General features: G+C 32.9%; 1 protein-coding gene across 3 annotated transcripts; it reads right to left on the bottom strand.

Annotated features, from left to right (window-relative positions):
• Positions 1-8,071: 8,071 nt before the first annotated feature.
• Positions 8,072-13,337, bottom strand: LOC25501743 (probable arabinosyltransferase ARAD1). Of its 3 annotated transcripts, none has more exons than XM_013591112.3 (4): positions 12,710-13,336; positions 9,964-10,260; positions 9,613-9,708; positions 8,072-8,919 (listed from the first exon to the last, which is right to left on the bottom strand). In XM_013591112.3, exons 1-4 carry the CDS (start codon positions 13,166-13,168, stop codon positions 8,854-8,856), a joined length of 918 nt encoding a protein of 305 aa, XP_013446566.1. In that variant the 5' UTR covers positions 13,169-13,336; the 3' UTR covers positions 8,072-8,853. The 3 variants fall into 3 exon arrangements, with proteins under 3 accessions (XP_013446566.1, XP_013446565.1, XP_024629411.1); XM_013591111.3 differs by having other exon boundaries at positions 8,072-8,965; positions 12,710-13,333; XM_024773643.2 differs by having other exon boundaries at positions 8,712-8,922; positions 12,710-13,337.
• Positions 13,338-22,925: the final 9,588 nt, after the last annotated feature.

Raw genomic sequence — 22,925 nt, 5'->3', positions numbered from 1 at the left:
TTTTGAATGCATTGTAAATCGATTTAATCATTATATTATCATATTATTCAGGTCATTGACTTTAGGTAAAATTACATTTTTAGTCCCTTAACTTAATTTCAGGTAACAGTTTGGTCCTTTATCTTTTTTTCATTTCAATTTGGTCCTTTTTGTCCATTTTCATATACATTTTCAAGCTTCAAATTTAATATTTTTATGCAAACATAGACAATGATCATAGATTTGAAGACTGAAAGACCATAAGAAAATAAAATTATGAATTTTAAGCTTAAAAATTCATATGTAAATGGATCAAAAGGACAAAATTGAAATGAAAAAAAGATAAAGGACTAAATTGTTACCTAAAATAAAGTTAAGGGATCAAAAGTGTAATTTTGCCTTGACTTTATTTGTTCAACTATTTAATCATTACCTCATTAGATAGCCGATCAATAACTAAAAATTTAGATGATAAAGAGGCTACTCTCATACTCTCTACCGGTCAATTATATATCTTTTTTTTTAGTCAGGTAGTCTAGTGATTAGAATTCACCTTATAAGGGGTGTCCGGATTCGAACACCGGCCCCTGCATATAATAATGCATTGTCCAACCAATCGAGCTAAGTACACGGGACTATATATCTTAAATTCACAATTCTTCTATTTATCTTTATACGGTGTATTTTTTGTTACATTTTTTTTTTTTGTATTTTTTGTTACAATTTTTATTTTTTTACAAATCTTTATACAATATGATTATTTTTTTAACAAGGCAAAATAAGATATATTATTAACTCAAAGGTGAATCACCGCGCACAAGACGTGCAACGAGAGAAACACCTCAAACAATTACAAAGTCATGGTGCCGAATATGCAAGCACCGCCAAAAAACAATAAAAAGAGATGAAATTGTTAAACTACGATACCCATACACAAGAGAGGGTGTCGCCACCACTCATAATAAGCATAAACAAAAGATGGTGAGTGAGCCTTTAACCACAAGAAAGACACGAGCTTTACTTTATCCAAAATAGTGTAAGGATGTCTTGTTGTTGAAGAATCGGTTGTTCATTTCCTTCCAAATAATCCAAACGGAAGCCATCCAAATAACTTTGAAGAATGAATGCGATGATCGTGGCATGTCCGCCATGTGAAAAAAATGATAAAAGTGGTCATGGAGTACACAAGAGGATACTGAAGAAATCTGTAGCCATTGTCAAACAAGAGGCCAAACGTTGCTCAATGTAACGCAGTCTAAAAACAGATGGTCGGCTGTCTCATGGAAACCGCAGCCAGTCGGACACAAAATCAGCTCTTGGTGAATCACCCTCCTGCGCACGCGAACAAGCAAACCTTTAGAGGAATATGATTGTGCCAAACATTATCAATGCGTTCCCTATCCAAAAGTGCATCTGTGGACATGAGAAATCGATATGCCCCACGCACGGAGTAACCTTGGATAGGATCTAGCAGCCATTTCCACCTATCATAAACATGAGCCTACAAAACAAGGTTATGTAACAAAACAGTCCATTCCCTCACTTCCTCTTCCTCCCATGCTAATAGGCGACGTCTCCACAACCACGCTCCACCCCCCTCCTCCCATCCCAAACTTGCCATCTCCTCCACCGTGCTCCCTCCATTCGCGGCCAGGTCAAAAAGCCGCGGATATCTGACCCTTAATGGGACACCTCCCATCCACTTACTAGTCCAGAAATAAGTACTACTACTGTCTCCCACTACCATACGAATGTTATCATCAAACCAACTTTCGACACCCATTCCAACCCCACTACGGACGCCAGACATCATCCTCCACGACTATGAACTATGTCGTCCACCCTCCTACAAACGGCCATCCTCCTCACCGCAGCGAGCTTTTATACAATATGATTATATGCTATAATTTTGTATTTATTGACATTATTGAATACTTCAGTGAAATCCCCAGAAAATTATGTATGAATTCACTCTTCTCTTCTCTGTAAATGCATGTATTCTTTTACATACCTTAATAACAAGTTTAATTTATTAAAATCTGTTTCTGTTTCCTTCAGAGTTTTTCAGCTAAACTATTATTTGTCTTGTGATTGTAGAAAAAACTTGATGATCAACACCGATTCGAATATGCTAAACTGCGTCTACTGTTTTTTTAACAAAAATGCAAACACCTTTACTATCTTTTATGGCATGCTTTTTCTCTGTTTCTTTGCTTTCTTATTTCTTCTATTTTTCTTTTTATGAAAAGGACAATAGTCCTTTACAATCATATGATGACTCAAACCATGTTTCTCAATTCTCATCGCCATGTGTTACAGAAAATCATACGGAATGATATTTTCCCAGTTGGCAATAATAATGCAGTGGTATGTATCCAAGCACATCCACTCATTTCACTTGCACTTGGAATGAGGAAATAAACTTCACGTGTTTGCCCGCACCATGTGATTGTGCTGTTTTGTTTAGTACACCTCAAACCTGAACATGTCACACCCACAATCATCATGGCTTTTGTATTGCCTATCTATAATTGACATCTAACATATATTTCAAAGTTCATGCTAGATTGAACTAAAATTCATAAAGTAATTATTGTGTATGGTTTTCATGTCACACAAAAAGATCATGAGATCTATGTGGATAAATTGAAGTAAATCTTCTCACTCATATTTTATACCTTAATTCTTTTTAGGGTAACCATTGCCCTTGGGACATTGGTTAGCATTTTCCTTCTTTTTATTAGGATAAAATTTCTATCGAAATTGTTTTGTGTAAGTGGGAGTAATTATGTCTCACATCGGATAGAAAAGTAAATATTTGAACATTTATAAATGAAATGACCCATAATCCTATTGTTTATGGGTAAGAGTGTGGCGTCTCTCTCACTTGTGCGGTAGTTATGGCCTTGATGTGGACATTCCCTCTGACTCCCTTCAGCGACCCAACAGAAATAAATCGAGTCCTTAGACTTTAGAACAAATAATATCAAAGAGTTAATAAGGACGAAGTGCATGGTAGGTTCTAATAGTAGACTACATTCATTTAACACCTCATTTTTCTTATATCTATCCTTCTATCTCGTCATCAACCTATTATATTTATCACACTGCTCTCTCTTATCTCTATCTCTCTAAGCATATGCACCTTTGAGATGTGTAGGGAACATTTTCAAACTAAAAAAAACAGGTGTCCTTTGTTCTACATTATCGAATTTTAATATGAGAAAGATTACCGAAGATCCACTGTAGTCCTTCACACAAAATATGGAGTACTCTGGATTAGTCCCTCATAAAATAAAAACATTTTTAGTCCAATAGTCTCTGAACCTATATGTCTCACTAAACCATCTCTCAAATGATGACCTGAATTGTTAACTTTCTGATGTGGCATTAACGGTGTTAATAAAAAATAAGGGACAATTTAATCTCTCATTAATTAAAAAATAGAGTAAAATTAAAAGGAAAAATGAATTTGAAGGGCACCAGAGCTGCAAAACATAATACTAAAAATTTAGAAACTCCTCTTCTGTCTCTCTTCTCAACGTCTAAAAATTAAGAAATAAGCATATTGAGATTTATAATTGATTCTAAGTTAGGAATATACATACAGAGACGTGTTTAGTTGGATAGAAATGGATTAAAGTTCAAAAGATAGTCCCACCCCTACGTTCCTTAAGGCTACAACAGAATACAACAATCACCAGCAACAATAGATAGTGCAAGTAAAGCAAAATAAAACTTGCATCCTAGTCTATTACCAATACTCCATCTGAGACTTAATCCACAAACGTGCACAGAGGGTTGAGTAGCTCAACCCATTTGAGTTAAATGAGGTAGAGGTCATGTGATTAAACTCAATCCACAATTTTATTTTAAGAAGCTAAATTAGCCCAATTAACCTGGAGAGAATCGAACCTGAGACTTTGAGGAGAAACACACTCCCAGATCCCAAGCCAATATCAGCATACTCAAGGGCGGATCTCCTTGGAGACCTATGGGAGCCATGGCATCCCCCAAGTTTGCGGTGGAAGGGTGGCCATTATTTTAGCGTAAAGTTGTTGATTTGAGTCCTGCTGCCTCTAATTTGTAATATATTCTATTAAAAAAAAAAAACATGTGGAGACTTAAACGATTTAATATATTTTTGGCATCCCCAACAAAATAACTCAAGATCCGCCGCTGATCATACTAACCCCAAGTGGGTTAACTCAATCCACACATATGACATAAAAAAGTAAATATTACTCTAACCGCTAATATTTGTCATTTAAAAAAACTCCACAAATATGAGCGAAATTTAAGCGGAGGACCATGGTCTATGTCGATCTTTCTTCTATCTCCGTCTATGTAATACATATGTGTGCTTTTGTGCACATCACCGCGCCATGCTCATGCATACGTAGGTATGCATTTGCCTCCGCTATCCTTTCCACATGCATCAACGACACATGAATCCATTTTGATGATTTGATCGATTAAATTTTATCAAGGACTGAATTATTGGGAAAAACGTTGCAATTTATCATCTGGTTTATCTGAGCACAATAATAGAAATTAGTAGTAGTAATCCACTAATTGGTTACCTCGAACAAGATTGGGTCTTGAAAAATATATTTCTAGAACAATAATGTGTTGTATCCAAATCCAATAGAATTTCTGAGACCACTATACATTCAAGAAAAGAAACCGTGTTTGTTCTTCAGATTAAAGGCTTATTATAAAATTCTAAAGCGGAACCTTTGTATTTTTTTTATTTCCATTGGCCAAAATGAGACATCGACTCGCATATGAGAGGAATTGCTTTAAATTATTAATTTAACTTTAAAACGTATCAGTATAAATTAATCAGATTCCCCATTATAGTTACCCGCAAATCATTTTTTTTTAAGCTATGCTTCTCCCAGTGAGGAATATCTGTTGCATTTGTTTTTTTTTTTTTTTTGAGAGAATCTGTTGCATTTGTTGGTAATAGTATAAAGGTAGAAAGATGTGTAATACGATATTTTATAGAAAATGAATTATGAGTTGGTCCCAAATACTCTCTAGGATAAAGTTTCAAAGCACAAATAACATTTACATGTGCATTTAAATTTTAAATTCACCAATGAAATCATCACATTGGCACATATTCAAAGTTTCATCCTTTGAAATATGAGTTACTACTAATATTGTAGCTATGGCTATTTTTTGAGAAATGCTACTTTGTGTGAATAATACGATGCAATTTGTACCTAGCAAAGTCTACTATCTATATATCTAACCACTCTTATATTCCACCAAACACAAATCCATCAGTGATGATGAGTTCGCGATAAATAGCAGCACTCTTATTTTTTATTGCGTTAGTCTGTCTGTATATGATGTCATACTTTTATTGAAGTTACTTGTTTTACTCTCTATATTATCTTTATCTATATATATTTATTATTTCATTCTATAATTTATCATAGAATGAATACTGAATACTGGTATTCTTGTTAAAAAAATATAAAATGGAAAATTATTGTTAATAATGGTTGTACTAAGATCATTTTACAATCTCACTTGAGGTAAATTAATATTGTATTAAACACTTCAAACAATAAGTAGGAACAAATAATTTCTATAAAGATAAATATTACAAGTAAAAAGTATATGAAGAAATAGATTGTCTATTGCCCCAGAAAGAACGAAGACTGCAAATTAGGTGTGATCTTTGAAATAATATTTTGGCAGACGAAAGTGTATCTTTGCAATTTTTAATTTATTGGATATAGTACCTTCAATTTGTCCTCTGCCCTAAAACATTTTCAGCAATACTTATATAAATTATTCCAACCTATAGTTGAAGAAGTTGCGTGGCTTCTATCAAAAAACAAAAAAAATGTTGCGTGGCTACCTCACACTCAGTATATTCCAGTTACTCTTCATATTTAATTTCGTATTATCAATCAAGGCTCCACTTACATGATAGAATAAAATTAAAATTGTGTATACAAAGTATTGGAGACCCCATTAACTCACACATCATTGGTGTGCACAGTCCAGTAAGCAATGAGGAAAGCATGCACTGACAGACTAAATGTGATAACAAATTATTAATTACACCTTGTGTAGTAAAGAGACTCTTAAACACAAGCTAGACCAATTATATTTGGATTCGATCGAAGACAGTTTTTCAATACAAAATTCACGGATAAACAAAGGTTGCCTATGCATATGGAAAAAGGGGATGACGGTACATTCGAGAGAAATCTATGAAAGAAATTTTAAAACATTTGTTTAAATGTATGGATAGATTCGATAGAATAAAATTTTAATTATTAAGCACCAATAAAAGGTACCTGCTTTATAGGATTCGACTGACCCTGTGAAAGCAAAGTTGTTGCAATGATTTGTTGCCTTTGCGTTGCAATGTTTGTCTAAGTCTAACCTTAGTACCCTTAGATTTCTTGGATGGTGGAATTGACAAAATTGTCATCAGAAATGGCTCGCATGGCCTTCAATTCTCTGACGTTGAACTTCATTAAGAACCATGAGTATAACAATATCAACTTGTTGTTGAGAGACTTGATACATGATGTCATTTGTGCTCATATCAATTTGTTGTTTGACGAAGGATGTGGTCATTGCGTGTGTGGCGGGGGGGCTGGTGCATTGCCCCGAGTCACTAGGACTTCTACAATGGTGCTAAGACTACTACCATAACACAAGTGCATACGCAAATTTTAATTGTGACCTGACGAACTCAATTTATCAGTGATATTGGTCGTAGTATTCCACCATGTGTGCCAAATTTATTGTGAAACTTGAAAGTTGGTTGAGTGATCGGTTAATAGTCTTCGATTGTGACTCCTTTTTGCGCTTCAAACAATTACGCAAACAAAGGAATTATGTCCCGGTTGTGGGTTCTTTAACTATTCTAAAGAGTGTTAAGTATAATATTAAATGTAGAATTTTATCAAAATAATGGTTACATCATATCACTTAAAGAATCTTTCTTAAGGAATAAAACAAAATCAGGTTTTGGACAGCGTGCATTTTGGTAGAGAATAAAACCACTATAGTCATTGTGAGTTGATAACCTATAATATTTTATGAGAATAAAAATTAAAAAACCTATAATTTTTTTTTTCGTTTCTAATTGATAAGTACTAAATATCAACATTATTACATTTCGGATTTATTATAAGAGTAACTTGATAATAACTTTTGTTTGATATAACAAAATTATATCTAGATGTTAACTAATTTACTTCCTATTATTTCATTGTTGACATATACGGAAAAAAATATTTTATTATAGGTTCATCGCACTTAGTATATTGTCAATATGTATGCGGCTAAGGTGCACTTTTATCCCTCTAAGTTTGAAAAAGTTGCAATTTTAGTCTCTTATATGAACAAAAACTACAATTTTAGCCCCCTATGATTTACCCTCTTCGCAACTTTGATCCTTTTGGTCAATTTTGACTTAGTCAATGTGTATGTCGCAGCCCACATGTGTAATCATTCAATTAAAAAAAATAAAAAAGCAACATAATCATTTTTTTAAATTAAATAAATGAAAATGAATTAAAAAAATAGAAAATTAAATTAAAAATAAAACTCAACTTAATCGACATTAAATTAATAATATTAATAAAAATTTATCAGCCAAATCACATTTTAAATACTTTCCTTTACAATTAAACATCACTTATTCAATATAAACTTTGTTGCAATTTAACAAAAATAATTTCATAAATTTTGTTTTTACTATTAATGCAATAACTATCTAAATTTCCCTTCCAATATTGTAAATAATAAACTCTTATTGAACCCGTGCGTTAGCACGGGTATATTACTAGTTAGACTAAAAAAGGCATAAAGTAAGAGGCAAAATAGAGGATCAATTTTGCAAAAAAAATTATTGATTCATGGCCTACAAAATATAATATCGATCGGCTATTTTCGCGGGTAGTGTGGTGTTTAATCTTTTTGTTTAAATTTTTTATTAATTCGTTTGGCAGGGTAGTGTGTAATCGGTTGTTGCTAATGGTAGAACTTTCAATTTCACTAATAACAGGCTTTCAGCATGAAAGAAATAAATTAAAACAGCAAAGAACTAGTATCGCATGGAATTGGATAGAAACTGTAAGTTGAACTCCTTAAACGTTAATGAATCCAAATGAATGCAATAATTAACTATGGTTTCAAATCAATAGCATTAACGGAGATGTACATTGATTTGGGTGAAATGGGGAATGACAAAGTCAACCGAAATTTCTTTCTTTTCTCCTATAACTTATCCTGAGAGCATATCTTCATTTGCCTACTAGAAGTCCATGTTGCAAAATATAATTGCAAAATATCACTGGATCTCCATTGCAATGTTCATGCTAATCGTGCTCCCCAAGTGAGGTATGGTGTAAATGACCAAAACAAGTCACAGATTAAAACTTCTACACAGACCTATATTTTAAGGTGCTGAGATGAGAAGTCGTGGCAATGATATTCTTCTATTCCCTTTAAGGGATAGTAACGGAAACTGAAGAGAGTGAATGTGAATGTACAAGATCAATACCGAAAGCTCCAAACACCATCATCTCTTTCGCCACCAATCTGAGATTTTTAACCTTCGGGTTCTATGAATAGAGAGTCTGACCCCTGGAAGCTTGTGTTTGACCTGTCTCCAAAGCATATTAACAGCATCCTCTCTTTTTGGAGGGTACTGGAATTCATAATGATGGGAGATGTTTTTAACCTGCCTCCACATTTCAGTCCACTTCTGTTTTGGAACTTTACGAAGCTGGTCAACCATGTAGCCAGGCTGTAATGCCTCTTTGAAAGAGAAGAACAAAGAGAACTGCGAGTAATCAATCTCATCCTCAAAAGGGAGTTCAATTTGATCACTCACAATGACTGGAACACAGTGACTCGCAATGGCATCAAAAAGGCGACAAGATGATGGTGTGTCTCCTGCTGGATGCAAACAGAACTTTGATGAACGCATTCCTTTAGATGACTGTTGTATCATGAGCAGTAAATAAATGAATACTATAATCATGATCTTAGCAGATAAGAAAAGGGGAATAACAGGAAGAAAAATAAAATAAAATCAGTAGATTATATGACTCCTCTCTTCATCAAGAAATATAGTAACTGATATTACCAAAAGGAAGTTTCAGGTTCTCTGCACCCTTGAAATAGAGCAGTTTTTATACCAATGTATTTAGTGAGAAGTGACAATGAAAAAAAAATCTAAACCTAGTACTTTTTCACCAAAAATATTTTTTCTATGCATGGTGAATCTATCCTGCATCTTACCAGCTAAAAATAAAAAGGAAAAACCCTTCGGAAACGATTCATTTGACCATAAAGAGCAAAATCCATCTCAACATTCAAATGCTCAGACTCGGAACACATGGGAAAACATTAAGTCAAGACTAGAGATGCGCCACACACAACTGTTCAGTCCCTATTATCTAAATTATCCAAAATTATTTTCCTCTTTTTAAAGGGATCCTCACCTTTGTCAACTAATAATGAAGAGGAAGAAAAATACTTGTAAAATTGATCTTCCCATTTTAGGAAATAATTACCAGTAATAGTTTGAGTAAAAGGAAAAAAGCATCATGAATCAAAGATCAATTATATAGCCACATAGCATACCGCTTTTATGTTTGCTCCTGTTGCAACACTTCGCTCATAGTGAACGTCACTATAACCACTCAATATACCCATCAGTTTAGCACGGACAATGCCTTCCTGCAAACATCACAAACCCCACAAAATCACATTTCATTGAATTTAAGAAGGGAAAAGCTCCTCTAAGTGATATTATCTCTAAAATGAGCAAGTATGTATCCACCTTGAATCGTGGTGAGTTGAGATCACAACACAATTCAAATTAAATAAAAGATGGATACACCCTTACTTGCCAACTTTTAAAGACAAACTTTTGAAGAGTCTTGTCATTTTAAGAAATGTGCCATTCTTTTATTAACAGTCAGTGAGACGTACATCCTTCCTGAAAGTCCTCCCTCGAAAGAAAAGCAGTGTGGAGCGAATCTCGTACGGATCTTGAGGTTCATCATCTGTATAAGAATCCACAACATGAACATACGGGGACACCACATCTTTATTCAAATTAGACATGCCCTTAGGGTAGCGGCCAAAATCCACAACAACTTGAATAGTATCATTCAATTGATTACGTAGGAATCTAAAGGCATTGGGGTGTGTCATAGGAAATACATGGTCTCTGCCTTTAGACCTCTGCCAATATTTAGATTTCTTCAAGAATTCCATCAGATCAACCTAACACCAGAAACACGCCCAATATAACATCAAAAGAGAAACAAAAGAGTTATACAGTTATAGGCGTCAGGTATGAGTAACGACACCCTGCACTTGTTAAAAAATCACAATGCAGGTACGGAAGGATACTGCATAAAATCAACTTATAGAACATTTTAAAACAAAAAACAAACAATCATTCTAATTTCTACTGCATCGTAAAGGATAGTTTGAGGGGACTTGGGTATAATGAGGCTCTTAAGTCCCACATCGAGGAGTACAGGATATTTGGTGGAGTACTTAGGTAGCTTGGCTCTTCCCCCTTGACACCAAACATCTGATACTACTTGATGTGGCTATTGGAATTTGGGTTGGGCCTAACTCAGCCTTACAACACCGGCTTGTAAGGTGAAGACTGCCTCTGCTTGTAAACCCATGTCCAAGCCTTGTCTCTTCAATGTGGGACTCTTAACAGTGGGACTTAACAATACCCAAGTCTCTATCATAGCTATTGGGCTATTCATGATAAAGGGGGAACTGATTAAAACAATAATGAGACATACTCCCAAAACATTTTAGTAATAGTCCCCTAGTAATTTGTAAGGAAACTATTAAACCAAAAATGTTCTAGACCATTACACTAGATTACGCTATTTCTTTATATTGATCCATGGAGATCTTGGCTTAACCAAACTACCTTCATTATCTGCATGTTCCTAGGACTACTAAGGTACTACTTTCCTCATAAAGATCCAATCATTATAAAGATACAAATTTTCCTTTTTATTTGTTTTTGGGAATTCCAACTTTCCACATAAAGTCTTCTGGAACTCATTCTTTATGAAGAATTCAGCCAACCATTTTCATTTATTAGTTATTACAAGGATATGACTTTCGTTCGATTATTATCTGGAGGAATCCTATTATGACATTCAATATCAATATACATAGGGGCATGCCCCCTTAGGATATGACACCTATCCCTATAGACCACACTTCAATACCTCCTTATTGGCTTAAGTATCAAATTGTCTTTGAGAATATTTCTCATGATTGCAGATTGCCAACGCATGGGAATATCAGGACACATTCTACATCCATCTGAAAGGAACCCAGGTCCTAATTTCTACATAGGAACATTGGCTTAATATTTATGAGCCTGATTAAGTCCTATTCCCACCATCATGGTCAACGCAAGGAAGACCGGCAAAAACAACAAGGACAACATAGCAGTAATGACATGAGCCTCTGAGAGACTACATAGTCTGACTTACCGAAGAATCATTGTCGATGAAGCAAATAATCTTGCGAGCAGAGCTCCATCTGATATCATACAGTCTACTACTCCCTAGTTCACTCACCATTTCTTTAGCCTAATGATCAGCTAAATCAATGGATAAATTCCTCATCAAACTTTAAGGGGATTGAGAACATCAAGAAGGGACTTACATATTTGTTTTGTGATTAGTAAAAGAAAATTATGTTATATATATAGGGAAAAGAAGTGGTTGAAGTAAGTACCCTTCAGCATTATACTTTTTTTGTTTGAAAAAGGCCCTTCAGCATCATTTTAAACCGCGGTTTAGTAAATTGATCTTTGTCAAGAATTTTAGTTGTTACAAAAAGGCAAAAGACAAATAGTGAGGACAGAAGTCGCACAAATGATTTAAATAGAACCTCTTAAGGTTCCACATAATTTTAAGACAATGTTTTAAAGTTTTGAGCTATCACAACCCTTTCAGGTCCAGAGTTATTCATTATACAATCCACTTGAGATTCAAAAATATAACACTATCTAGAAGGCTAGAAAATGGGCCATCACTTCAGTTCAAGGGTTGCACATCATATAGTTCAAATAGTGAGCACAACAATTTCATAACCTAAGTGACACTTAACATCTCTATGGTGTAATACTGACTTTGAGGTATCTGTTATGAGTTGTTGCATCAGAATCCACAACAACTCCATATCAGTAGGGATCTTAGCTTAGCCAACTTAAATTTATAATCTACACCATTCTCATACATTAACACTCGACTTTCCTCATAATACGTATCTACAAAAATACCAGGCAACCACTTTCCCTTGTTACCAAGAGGTGGCTTTCCTCTACTATCCTTATTGCAGATCTGAAACTTAATATTGATATACATTGGGGCACTTCACTAACCCCTAATTAGCCTAAAAAATTATAGTTCATTTGCAAGTATCCCACCATTACCAGCACTCAAACAATGTTGTCAATTGCAGATCACATAAAATGGTGATTTATACAAATTCCACTAAAGTGTTATAGCGCCGCTATAGCCACTATTTGACCGCACTTTCTACAATCTACTAAACAAACAGCGTATCGTGGAGCAATAACAATAACGGTTTGTTCAAATTCTGCAACGCTGTATCCACTATTTCTACATCACACAAAAAATGCATCCAATATCTCAACTACATTATAACAAAAATCACTAACCTGCAATTTTCGATCAATCTCGGTAGCAGGATCCGTCATAGTATGTCCATGTGTATTAAAACTCAAGGAAGAAAAAAACGGAACAAAAAAGGCATCAGCCAATTCCGGATCCGAAACCCTCACAGCTTCACCACCATCACCATCATGTAAAAGCGATCCCATCATCCAATACTCCACACTGTGTTGCTTCTTCAAACCCCAATTCCCCGGCCACCGCGGAAAATCCCTAACGGTGACGGGAGACTCCGACGTATTCCGGCGAGTGATCATTCCGACGTTGAAACGGGGAGGGAGATCATACATGTAAACACGAAGAGGCGGGTCGGGTTTACATGGAGCGGGTTGAAGGGTTGGTGATTGGTAGAAATAAGATCGAATGTCGAGTGTTCCGATGAAGATTGAGTAGGAGATTATGAGAAGGAAGACGAATATGAATGTTAGAATCACTTTTTCATACATGGTTTTTTTTCAAAAGAGTTTTGGGAATGTTGTTACGGTAGTGATGATGATGATCCTGGAGTTTGTGTTAAGAGTAGGTTTCTTTGCTGTGTAAATGTGTAATGAGCTGCACTGTCATTTTCATTATCGTTGCTAAATGATAATAATATTTCACCTATACTTAACTCTCTAAAATCATTTTTAATCGAAACCGCTGAGAACATGGAGTGCACGGTTGCATTTCTCTTTTAGCAGCTCCTCTGTTTATTTTTAGATTCATTCAAATAATTGATATGTGTTTAATCTATAAAAAAAACCAAATACCAGTATATTGGTTATTTACAGACGAGATAAATTGGTTACTTGATAAATCTTATAAGGAAATAGGGTTGTTCACGAGTTAGTTCAGGTAACTCTTTAATCCTAACTCATGTTATTGATGTGTATTTGACATATTTTAGTTAATGAAATGCAATGATTTTCTCCCTCAAAAAAAAAATCTACTAAGTAAACTTTTGTTTATAATTGAGACTCGAACGAGTGTTCATTTTCTAGTTTTTTTTTTCCTTCATAATTTAGCCTAGCCAAAATGGTATGTTTGGGGACAAATAGTGTGGCAGTGCACAAGAAAAAATGAAAAATTAAGGTTGTGTTTGGTAACACAAAAAAGTTAACTTATAGTTTATTTTTTATAAGCTCGTTGGATGAAAATGTGACGTGTTTAATAACAAGCTTTTCTCATGAGCTTATAGTGTTTTTTGATAAGCTATTTGAAGTAGCTTTTGAGCTTATAGCTGGTAGTTTTTTATATTTTCTTCCAACTTTAACCCTATTAATTTAAGGGTGTGTTTGGTAAAATTAAGCTATAAGTTAGCTGATAGCTGAAAAGCTAGCTTATAGCTGATGACTGGTAGTTGAAAGCTTATAGCTGAAAAACTAGTTGATTGATATTAAAGTGTTTGGTAAAATTAGTTTTTGAAGTGACTGATAAATATAAAATGACATAAAAGTACACATGTTTAATATTTTTTTAAGGACATATATTTAATATGTTACAGAAATAATTTATAAACATTTTTAACTAATATATTTATTATAACAATTTTAGTTTATGTCAAAGTAGTTTTTATCTTTAAAATGATAAATGTAGTATATGAATTTAATTGAGATTAGGGGAGCTTTTTATGGATATTTATTTATGTGTAAAATAGTGTTTTTCACCTATGTAATATATGTCATTTTCGGTTTTTGCCTCTATAAATTTTTCGGTTTGATTTGTGTCCTCGTAAAATTTTTATTTTTCGGAAAACACCCTTAATAGGCCATTTTTAGAAAAAAAATTCAAGAAATTTTGGTTTTTGAATGGCCTATTAAGGGTGTTTTCCGAAGAAAAAAAAATTACGAAGATGCAAATCAAACCGAAAATTTTATAGGGGCGAAAACCGGAAATAACATATATTACAGGGGTAAAAAGCACTATTAACCTAAAAAATAATGATAAATATGTATACATGAATTTAATTGATATATCACATAACGAAACCGTAAAAAAACATAAACACAACGTGGGAGTTCTTTTTCTTGAGTGGGTAGTTTTTTAAAATAAAAATAATATTAAATGGAATAAAATATAAAAAGTTACAAGCTAGTCAAAAAGCTACTTGGATTAGCTTCTTAAAAAACACTATAAGCTAGTGAAAAAAGTTTTTTACCAAACACATCTCATTCTATCAAAACAAGCTTATAAGCTAGCCCAACAAGCTATAAGCTAGCCCAACACAGCCTAAATTAAATATTTTTTTAATAAAAGAACTACCCATGTTCATCTTTTTTTTTTTTAAAGATACCCATATTTTTATTTTTAGAGAGAAAGATATCCATGTTCATCTTTATAACCGCCACATTTTTTCCCTTAAAAAAATGCCACGTTGTTTTTTTAAGGAGCACTTTACATATATGTATTTTTTTTTTTTAAGAAAATGCTTTATATTTTGCTATATATAACCTACTATACACCACACAAAAAATAACTTGCCCTATTTTTTTTTAAAGGAAAAAATAATTAGCCTACTGTACGTTGTAAAAAAATTTATATTCTAGCTCACATTTTGTTTCCACCTTCCTCTTATTTTTGGGATGGCTTAATACATTCCCCGGTCCCTTAACTTTTTTTTTTTCCCAGTTTGATCCATTAACTATTAAGTGTGTCAATTTAGTCCCATAGCTCTTCTTCCGTTTATCATTTTGGTCATTTCCGTCAGTTTTTAACCCTAAATGTATAAGGTGGACCAACATTACAGGTGGTCCACCGTAGACCTTACTAAATTTTTTAATTTTAACCATTTGATATTTTAGTTAAAAAGAGGATCGTTGGATTCTGCATGTCTATTCTATCTTATCGTGTACTTCATACCAACACAACAACACACAAGCCCGTAATTTTTTTCTTCTTTCTCCTCATTTCTTCTTTTTCTTTCTTTTTTTACTCTTCCCTGCATTCTCGTTCTTTCCTTTTCCTTTTCCTTTTCCTTTCCTATCCTTCTTCTTTTTCTTCATTACCGTTTTCCTTTCTTTTTCTTTCCTTTTCTTCTTCTTTCCCTTTTCCTTTTCTTTTCTTGGTTTTGAATTCATTTAATTTATTCTTGTTTTTGAATCATTGAATTTTTGGGTTCTAGATCTGAGCTTATGGATCATTGCATTTATGGGTTTTGAATCCAATTCCTTCAAATTCATTTGTTGTTATTGTTATTGGGACAGAACTGAAAATGGAAGCCACCGGCGCCGGAAACATTGTTGTCATCATCTTCTCGTTTTTTTTCTTCTTATGTATCTTCTTTTCACGTTTTTACTTTTCTTTTTTGATTTGTTCTCTTAATTGTTGTGAGGTACTGAATTTTATTTGTTGTATTGAATTTTCCTAAGTTGATATATGAAGGTATTGATTTTATTTAATTGTTGAAGGGATGATTTGATGTTGATATGAGTTTTATATGTTGGTTAAATGTTGATTTTTTATTTTCTGGATTTTTTTTTTTTGGTTATTGTATGAATATTGATGAATTTGGTATGAATATGAAGAAGTGGTAGAAGGAAGAAGATGAAGAAAAGAAATAAAATTAGTTGTTGGCGATCCACCGTTAAATATAATAGACCTGCAATCGAATGGTTGAAATCATATTAAAAATATTAAACATTAAAAAACTAACGGAAATGACCAAAATGGTAAACGACAAAAGAAAAGATTTATGGGACCAAATTGAGACACTTTATAGTTAAGAGATCAAACTGAGAAAATAAAATAAGTTAAGGGATCAGATGATGTATTAAGCCTTTTTGGGATTCATAAAGCAGAGATCAAAATTGCCATCGATTTTTTTTTAGGATTAAGGGTATGTGTGGATAGTGGAAGGAAAGAAAGTTAGAGGAAAGAAAGTAAGAAGAAAGTGAGTAGAAAGTGAGATTATTTGTTGGTTGTTTGGTTATAGTGAAAGTAAGGGAGGAAAAAATGAAATGAATTTATTAGATGACATAAATAACCCTATGTTACTGTGTTATTTAAATAATTTTCAATAAAAATATATTTAAATAATTTTGATATAAAAACTATTAAAATTGGTCAAAAAAAATGACTATCGTGAGTTTTAATTTGAGCATGCTAAGAAATGTGTGTAAGTATTGAAAATAATAAAATATATGAGAGCATGGTTCAAAATAAAAGAAAAAAATTGAAATATGTGTTGTAAAAATACACAAGACTGAAGGGTATATTTGTAAATGCAGCATGAATAATGACATCCTCCCACTTTCTCATCTCTTCAGCGCATAAACAATTCTGACGTGGGACCCACAAGAAAGTTTCTTTCCTTCGCTCTGTGAAGGTGTTCCAAACGGTGGAAAGGGCATCATTCCACTCTCTTTCCATTCCACCCATCTTTCTTTCCTTGGAACCAAACACAACATAAAAGTCGAAGAAATTTTTTATGGAGACTAAGACCAAAAGTTTGAATATTTATAGCATTTCGCCCCGCATTCATGTTTTTCTTTTGAAAAGAATAAATTTTTGTTAGGCTTGCTTTAGATGATGGTATTCAAGTGCCAACGAAATGAGGTTCATTCCTTTACACTTAATACCTTCATCTAAATCAGCATAACAAGAATTTAATCTTTTCAAATGAAAAACATGAACGTTGGGCGAAATGCTTGAGTCATGGTCGTTTGTCAAGTTTGAATTACCCCATTTAAGAGGTAAGACAATTGTTGTAGTTGGAATGCACCTTACCCTAACTAATTACAATCTTCTGGTGGAATCAAGTTGTTGATGATATCTTCAGTTGATCTCAGCAACGTTACCCGCATATCAATCCACTGGATCATGTTGTGCTCCCAAAACATGTTCGTCACGTTTTCGTCGTTCGTTAATTTCACCCAAGTGAATGATACTTTCCCCTCGTCGAGCGTTGGACGTTTATACCGAACGTGTTCCACCCTCCTTGTGTCTCCGGGGTTGACTCCTTGGTTGAATTCAGTCAGTTCATCCTTGAGACCTCTTAACGTTACACCAAGGCATCGAAACTTCAACCTCTGAGGTTCTCCGCCGTTGAATTGTGCATGAACGTTAATCCACCCGGCCATTGTTTCAAATCTACACAATTAGAAATTAAAAATAATCAATGAAAAACCCATTCAAACACTTGTAGTGAAAATTTGACATAAACCCTAGAAAAATTATAAAAAAAATAAAAATAAAATTATGTAATATAACTTCATTATAACAGGTATTCATAATATATGTTAATAGCATTTCAGATCCTACAACACAACTATATTATAAACAAATATTCAAAATTTAATAATTAAACAACAACTAAAATTATAAACATATAAACACATATACTAACTAAAATGTATGACAATAGCATAAGTGATAACTTACTTGTGATTTAGTGGAAGAAATTTTGGATGATTTGGCAGAGTTTTTTTTAGAGAGAGTGAGTGAAAATTTGAGAGAAAGATGGTGAAGATGATGGAGTGAGTGAGTGTCTGGGTTATGGCTACTGACTTGAATATATCACGAACACAACGACAATTTACTGCCGCTGGAAGGCCAGCGGTTGTTAACTGTCGGCGCATTTCCTACCGGCAGTTAACTGCCACTCGGGGTAAAGCGTCATTTACTTGTGTCAATAGGAAGCATTATATGTCAGAAAAGCCATTTTCGTCTTATTTTATCCATTTCGTTTGGCCCAATCCATTAAAAACGGTAAAAATAAAATAAAAAATGTCACATCACCATTCCGTTTGATGACTGGATAGAAATTGACAGAGGGACTATTTATGACAACATAGTAAAAATGTAAGATTTTAAAAACATTTATTGAAATGTATGACTATTCTTCAAAGTCGCGCAAAATGTAAAGATCAATAACATATTTAACCCTATAATATATTGCCAATGTATTCATATTAATGTCACTTTTTTTTTTTCGTGTTGGCATTGTTCATCAAATAATATAACCAAATTGTTTGGGCTCCAGTGGCAATGAGCTCCTTCCAAAACCGTATCCGGGGAATATCGGGTTCGATTCCCAGGAGGAACAACGTCTGGCCAGTACGCATGCCTCTATACATGAGCCGGTGCAAAAAAAAAAAAAAATACAATAAAAAAAAATCACATGAATTCTGTTTGTGGCCAAAATTTGCATCGTAAAAAAAGTCCATGATTTGTTGTTCTCCATGTTCTCTAGAGTATTATATATCAAAAACACCCTTAGACAAATTGAGCCTCACGTGTAAAACTCTCATACTTCATTATCTTCCCGACTCAAATATAAATAAAAATAACTAATTGCATATCAATTAAAAACAAGTATTCGTTGTCTCCGTGACATATCTCATTTGAAAGAGACATTATATTATATATGGTTGAACTTCAAATTTCAAATTCCATATTAAAATTCTAGTCGATAAACTATTTTTAACAAAAAGATACATAGTTGTCTTAGCTTTGTTGATAAAGCGCATGCTTTTAACCACGTGGTCATGGTTTGATGCTCACATATAGAAAAAAATATCGATATAAATATTTTTCAGGTTGAAGCTGCACAACTCTGTTGAATATTGATACATTTTCATTATTGCCACGTCAGCAAAGACATGCCATTTCAGTAAAAAAAATGATACAAGGGATCAAATTAAGTTATTACTTGTTGGGTCAAATTGAAACAATGAGTAGTGCTAAAAAATATTCTCTTTTCAATACTCTTTCTATCAATCATCTTCTTATTTACTTATATCATGGTGGGTCTCTTGGAATTTGATTCCACAAAAAATGGTAGGTCCTACATTGGTTTCATCCAATAAAAAAATAAATATTAAAGGGAGTGTTGAAAAAAGAACGTCCCTAATATTCCTCACATTTAAAGATCAAAATTAAAGTTCGCTATACTTGTAGAGACCATCCGCATATTTAAACATTTAATTTTCTTGTTCATTTACGTTTAAAATATTTTAACATTGAAAAATCTCTGTTTTTGTTTTATTTTAAAATTAAAAGAAGTCGACTCTTCATATCTATTTTACATGTGTATTCTTTTTTTTTTTTTTTTTGGTACAATTTTACATGTGTATTCTTATGCATGTGCAGAGTGCATCGACACGTAAAAATATTTAATGTAAATTGATCAACCACTCTTGAATTGTCTGCATGTGCATTAAATATATTGAAACTTAATTTTAATTTGTTCAAGAATTTCACACTACAGATTTATCAAAAGGGTTAGAATCCTCTCCATTTATAAATTTTTCCATTTATTGTAATTTAGAGAGAGATAGACACAAAAAATAAGTGGTGGGTCCTATCACTAAGTGGGTCTCACCATCATTAATTATTTTTTTACTTTTTATGTGTCTTTATCTCTCTAAATGGAACAAATGGAAAAATTTATAAATGGAGAGGATATTGATCCCAAAATTAAGTAGAACTCAAATCTAATCTCTTCCTCCGTATGTTTTCTTTACAAAAGAGTGCCACGTGTTTAAACTACTATTGTGGGCAAAATATATATATATTTTTTTTTTTCTTCATGTTAAACGATGTTTCTAGGATACTGGTTAACAGACTAAAAGTAGAAAGAAAGGTAAAATTTTGCATTAAAAAAATATATTTTTCAACTTTCAAAGGATATAATACATAATTTTCAAGAGAATATTTCCTTTTATATCTCCTTAACAAGTGCCGCTGAGACACTGGTTAACATTTTTCTTTTTTTAGAGTATTATGTGTAATTTTACAATACCAGACACATTATTAATGTTTCTTTTTTTTATCATACCTTTTTTTTGACAAAAATAAAATGATATTCATTCATTAAAATCGAGAGATTACATCATTGAACATCACTAAAAACGTAAAGAATGAATCTGCGAACAAACTCACAACATCCAAGTTAATAGCATATAACAAGATAATGCCTACAAAAATATATGATAAAATTAAAGTGACCGGAATATCCATCGCCTCCGAATCTGCAACGTTGACGCCCAAATCTTTGATTGAATTACTTATCTTTCAATATGAATCAAATGAACACCGCACGACGACGGAAAATCAAACAACGCCGCACAAGACGACGAACAACAAACCACCACACTTAGATGATGAAATCACAAAGAAAAAAACCTAGATTTATGTGAAAATCACTTATTTAGACTGAAATAGAAAGAAAAATATGAAGATGAGTGATTTCAGGTCAAGAATTGACCCAAAACCACCCCTCGATGAAGAAACTGTAAGAGAAAAACTAGGGTCAGCTTGTTGGAGAGGGAGGCTATTCTCTGCGACTCCTCCACTTATACATGTCAGTTTCCATTCAATCTATTAATTTTTTTTTTTTATCATACATTTTTGTGTAAAAATATGAAAACGACTTAAAATAGGAGAAAGTACTAATTTTAGTCGGACATTTTTATATACAATTTGCCTTTAACAACATAATCTTTTTAAATATTGCATTTAAATGCGTATGCCGTATAGTATAAATATTGGCACAAAAAGTCAGATAAATTTAAATAACATTAATTATAAAAGAGTTTAATCGGTACATACAATAGTTTTACACATACGTCCAATTATGTATTGTTACGCTGATTAATAAATTCGAGAACTTATGAGTTTTTATATCAATTAGTTGTTTATTGACATGACAACATATCATGTCATGTTCTCTCCAAAAAAAATAAAATATCATGTCATGTTTTGAGTAAAATAATAGTACACTGGCATAGTATATTAATTAAATTTTATTATAAAATTGAAATAATATAAAATACATAACACAATAAAAAAAATTATTTTATTATAAAATTGAAATAATATAAAATACATAACACAATAAAAAAAAAATCAAATACAGTGTACGTTTTCCTTCTAGTTTATTTATTAAGGCAAATTCTTATTTATCCATCAACAAAACGTGGGTTGAACTAGAGGTTAAAAATCAAAATAATGAAAGACATGTCATTTACAAAATGATTCATCATTCATCTATTATGTTAATAAACGGTGAAATAAGATTGTACCCCATTTGTGGTTGGCTTAGGATTTTGGAGTTTGTTCATCCAGATGTCTGAGGTTCGATTCCCTCTGATGCCAATTTCGGTGGTCTAAGTCTATACAGAGCTTGCTCTGGCTTTAAACGAGCCCCTCGCAAGTGGGCGGTAGAATTGGTCCCCTCGAATTAGTCGATTCTTGGATCGGATACCGAGTTTTCAAAAAAAAAAATAGTGAAATAAGAAATAAAAATTGATAATTTTGATTGATGCTAACTAAGATGAAAACCCTACATCAGACTTTTATTGATGGATAGTGTAGTTGTCACTATAAAATAGACACATCGTTTATTTTTCGTAATATACACATGAAAATGACAAAACATGGTTATAGAGAAAAGGACATACATGAATTTATCACAAATTTCATGACAAAACATGAATATAGAAAAGGAACGGATGAAAAACAAAATTAATATCAGAAACCGTTTTTTCATAATAAATTTTAGTCAAACCCATATGCAAGCTATTGTTATTTTTAATAAGAAAAAAAATATATAGATACTTGGCTTGAGAGGCTCATCAGAGTTAAAATAGACCTCAAAACTCATAACATTTGCACACATACTTATAAATGATTAACTAAAGAGATCACCATATTGGACATTGAGAGTTGAATTTGCAACCTTTAGATGAATAAGCTTCCTAGCAACTTAACCAATTTTCATTGACATGCATCATATATATATATAATTCTTTACAAAAACAAAACGATATTTATTCATTCAAATTGATATAATACATCAGATACAATAACATCATTAATATTGCTAAAAACGCAGAGGGTAAAACTGCGAACAAACTTACAACATTTAAGTTAATAGCATTCAACGCCAAAATGCCTATTAATAATATGATAAAACCTAAATCACCGGAATACTCATGTTCTCGAATCTGCAACGTTCACGCCCAAATCATTGATTGCATTTGTAACTGATTGACTGAAGTTGATCTTTCAATGGAAACAAACGAACACCGCAACAAGACACAAAATCAAATAACGTCGCACAAGACGAGGAACAACCCAACGCCGCACTTAGACGACGAAATCACGGAAAAAACTAGAAGAAAAAAAACTTTATTTATGGAAATCACTTATTTGATTGAAAGAAAGGGAAGAATGATGCAGATGAGTGATTCTAGATCAAAAGAGAACTTAAAAGGCTAAAAT

The sequence above is a fragment of the Medicago truncatula genome, chromosome 8, assembly GCF_003473485.1.
Source record: "Medicago truncatula cultivar Jemalong A17 chromosome 8, MtrunA17r5.0-ANR, whole genome shotgun sequence".
NCBI classification, from domain to species: domain Eukaryota; kingdom Viridiplantae; phylum Streptophyta; class Magnoliopsida; order Fabales; family Fabaceae; genus Medicago; species Medicago truncatula.
This window is presented reverse-complemented; position numbering and strand designations above follow the sequence as displayed.

Bases quoted from the DNA above. Each gene is read 5' to 3' on its own strand.
- LOC25501743 (XM_013591111.3), bottom strand. From the start codon at position 13,168: ATGTATGAAAAAGTGATTCTAACATTCATATTCGTCTTCCTTCTCATA. The intron at 9,709-9,963 runs GTACGTCTCACT...TGATGTTTGCAG, and splicing joins GGAGGACTTTCAGGAAGGAT to GAAGGCATTGTCCGTGCTAA. The intron at 8,966-9,612 runs GTATGCTATGTG...ATGATACAACAG, and splicing joins CAGGAGCAAACATAAAAGCG to TCATCTAAAGGAATGCGTTC.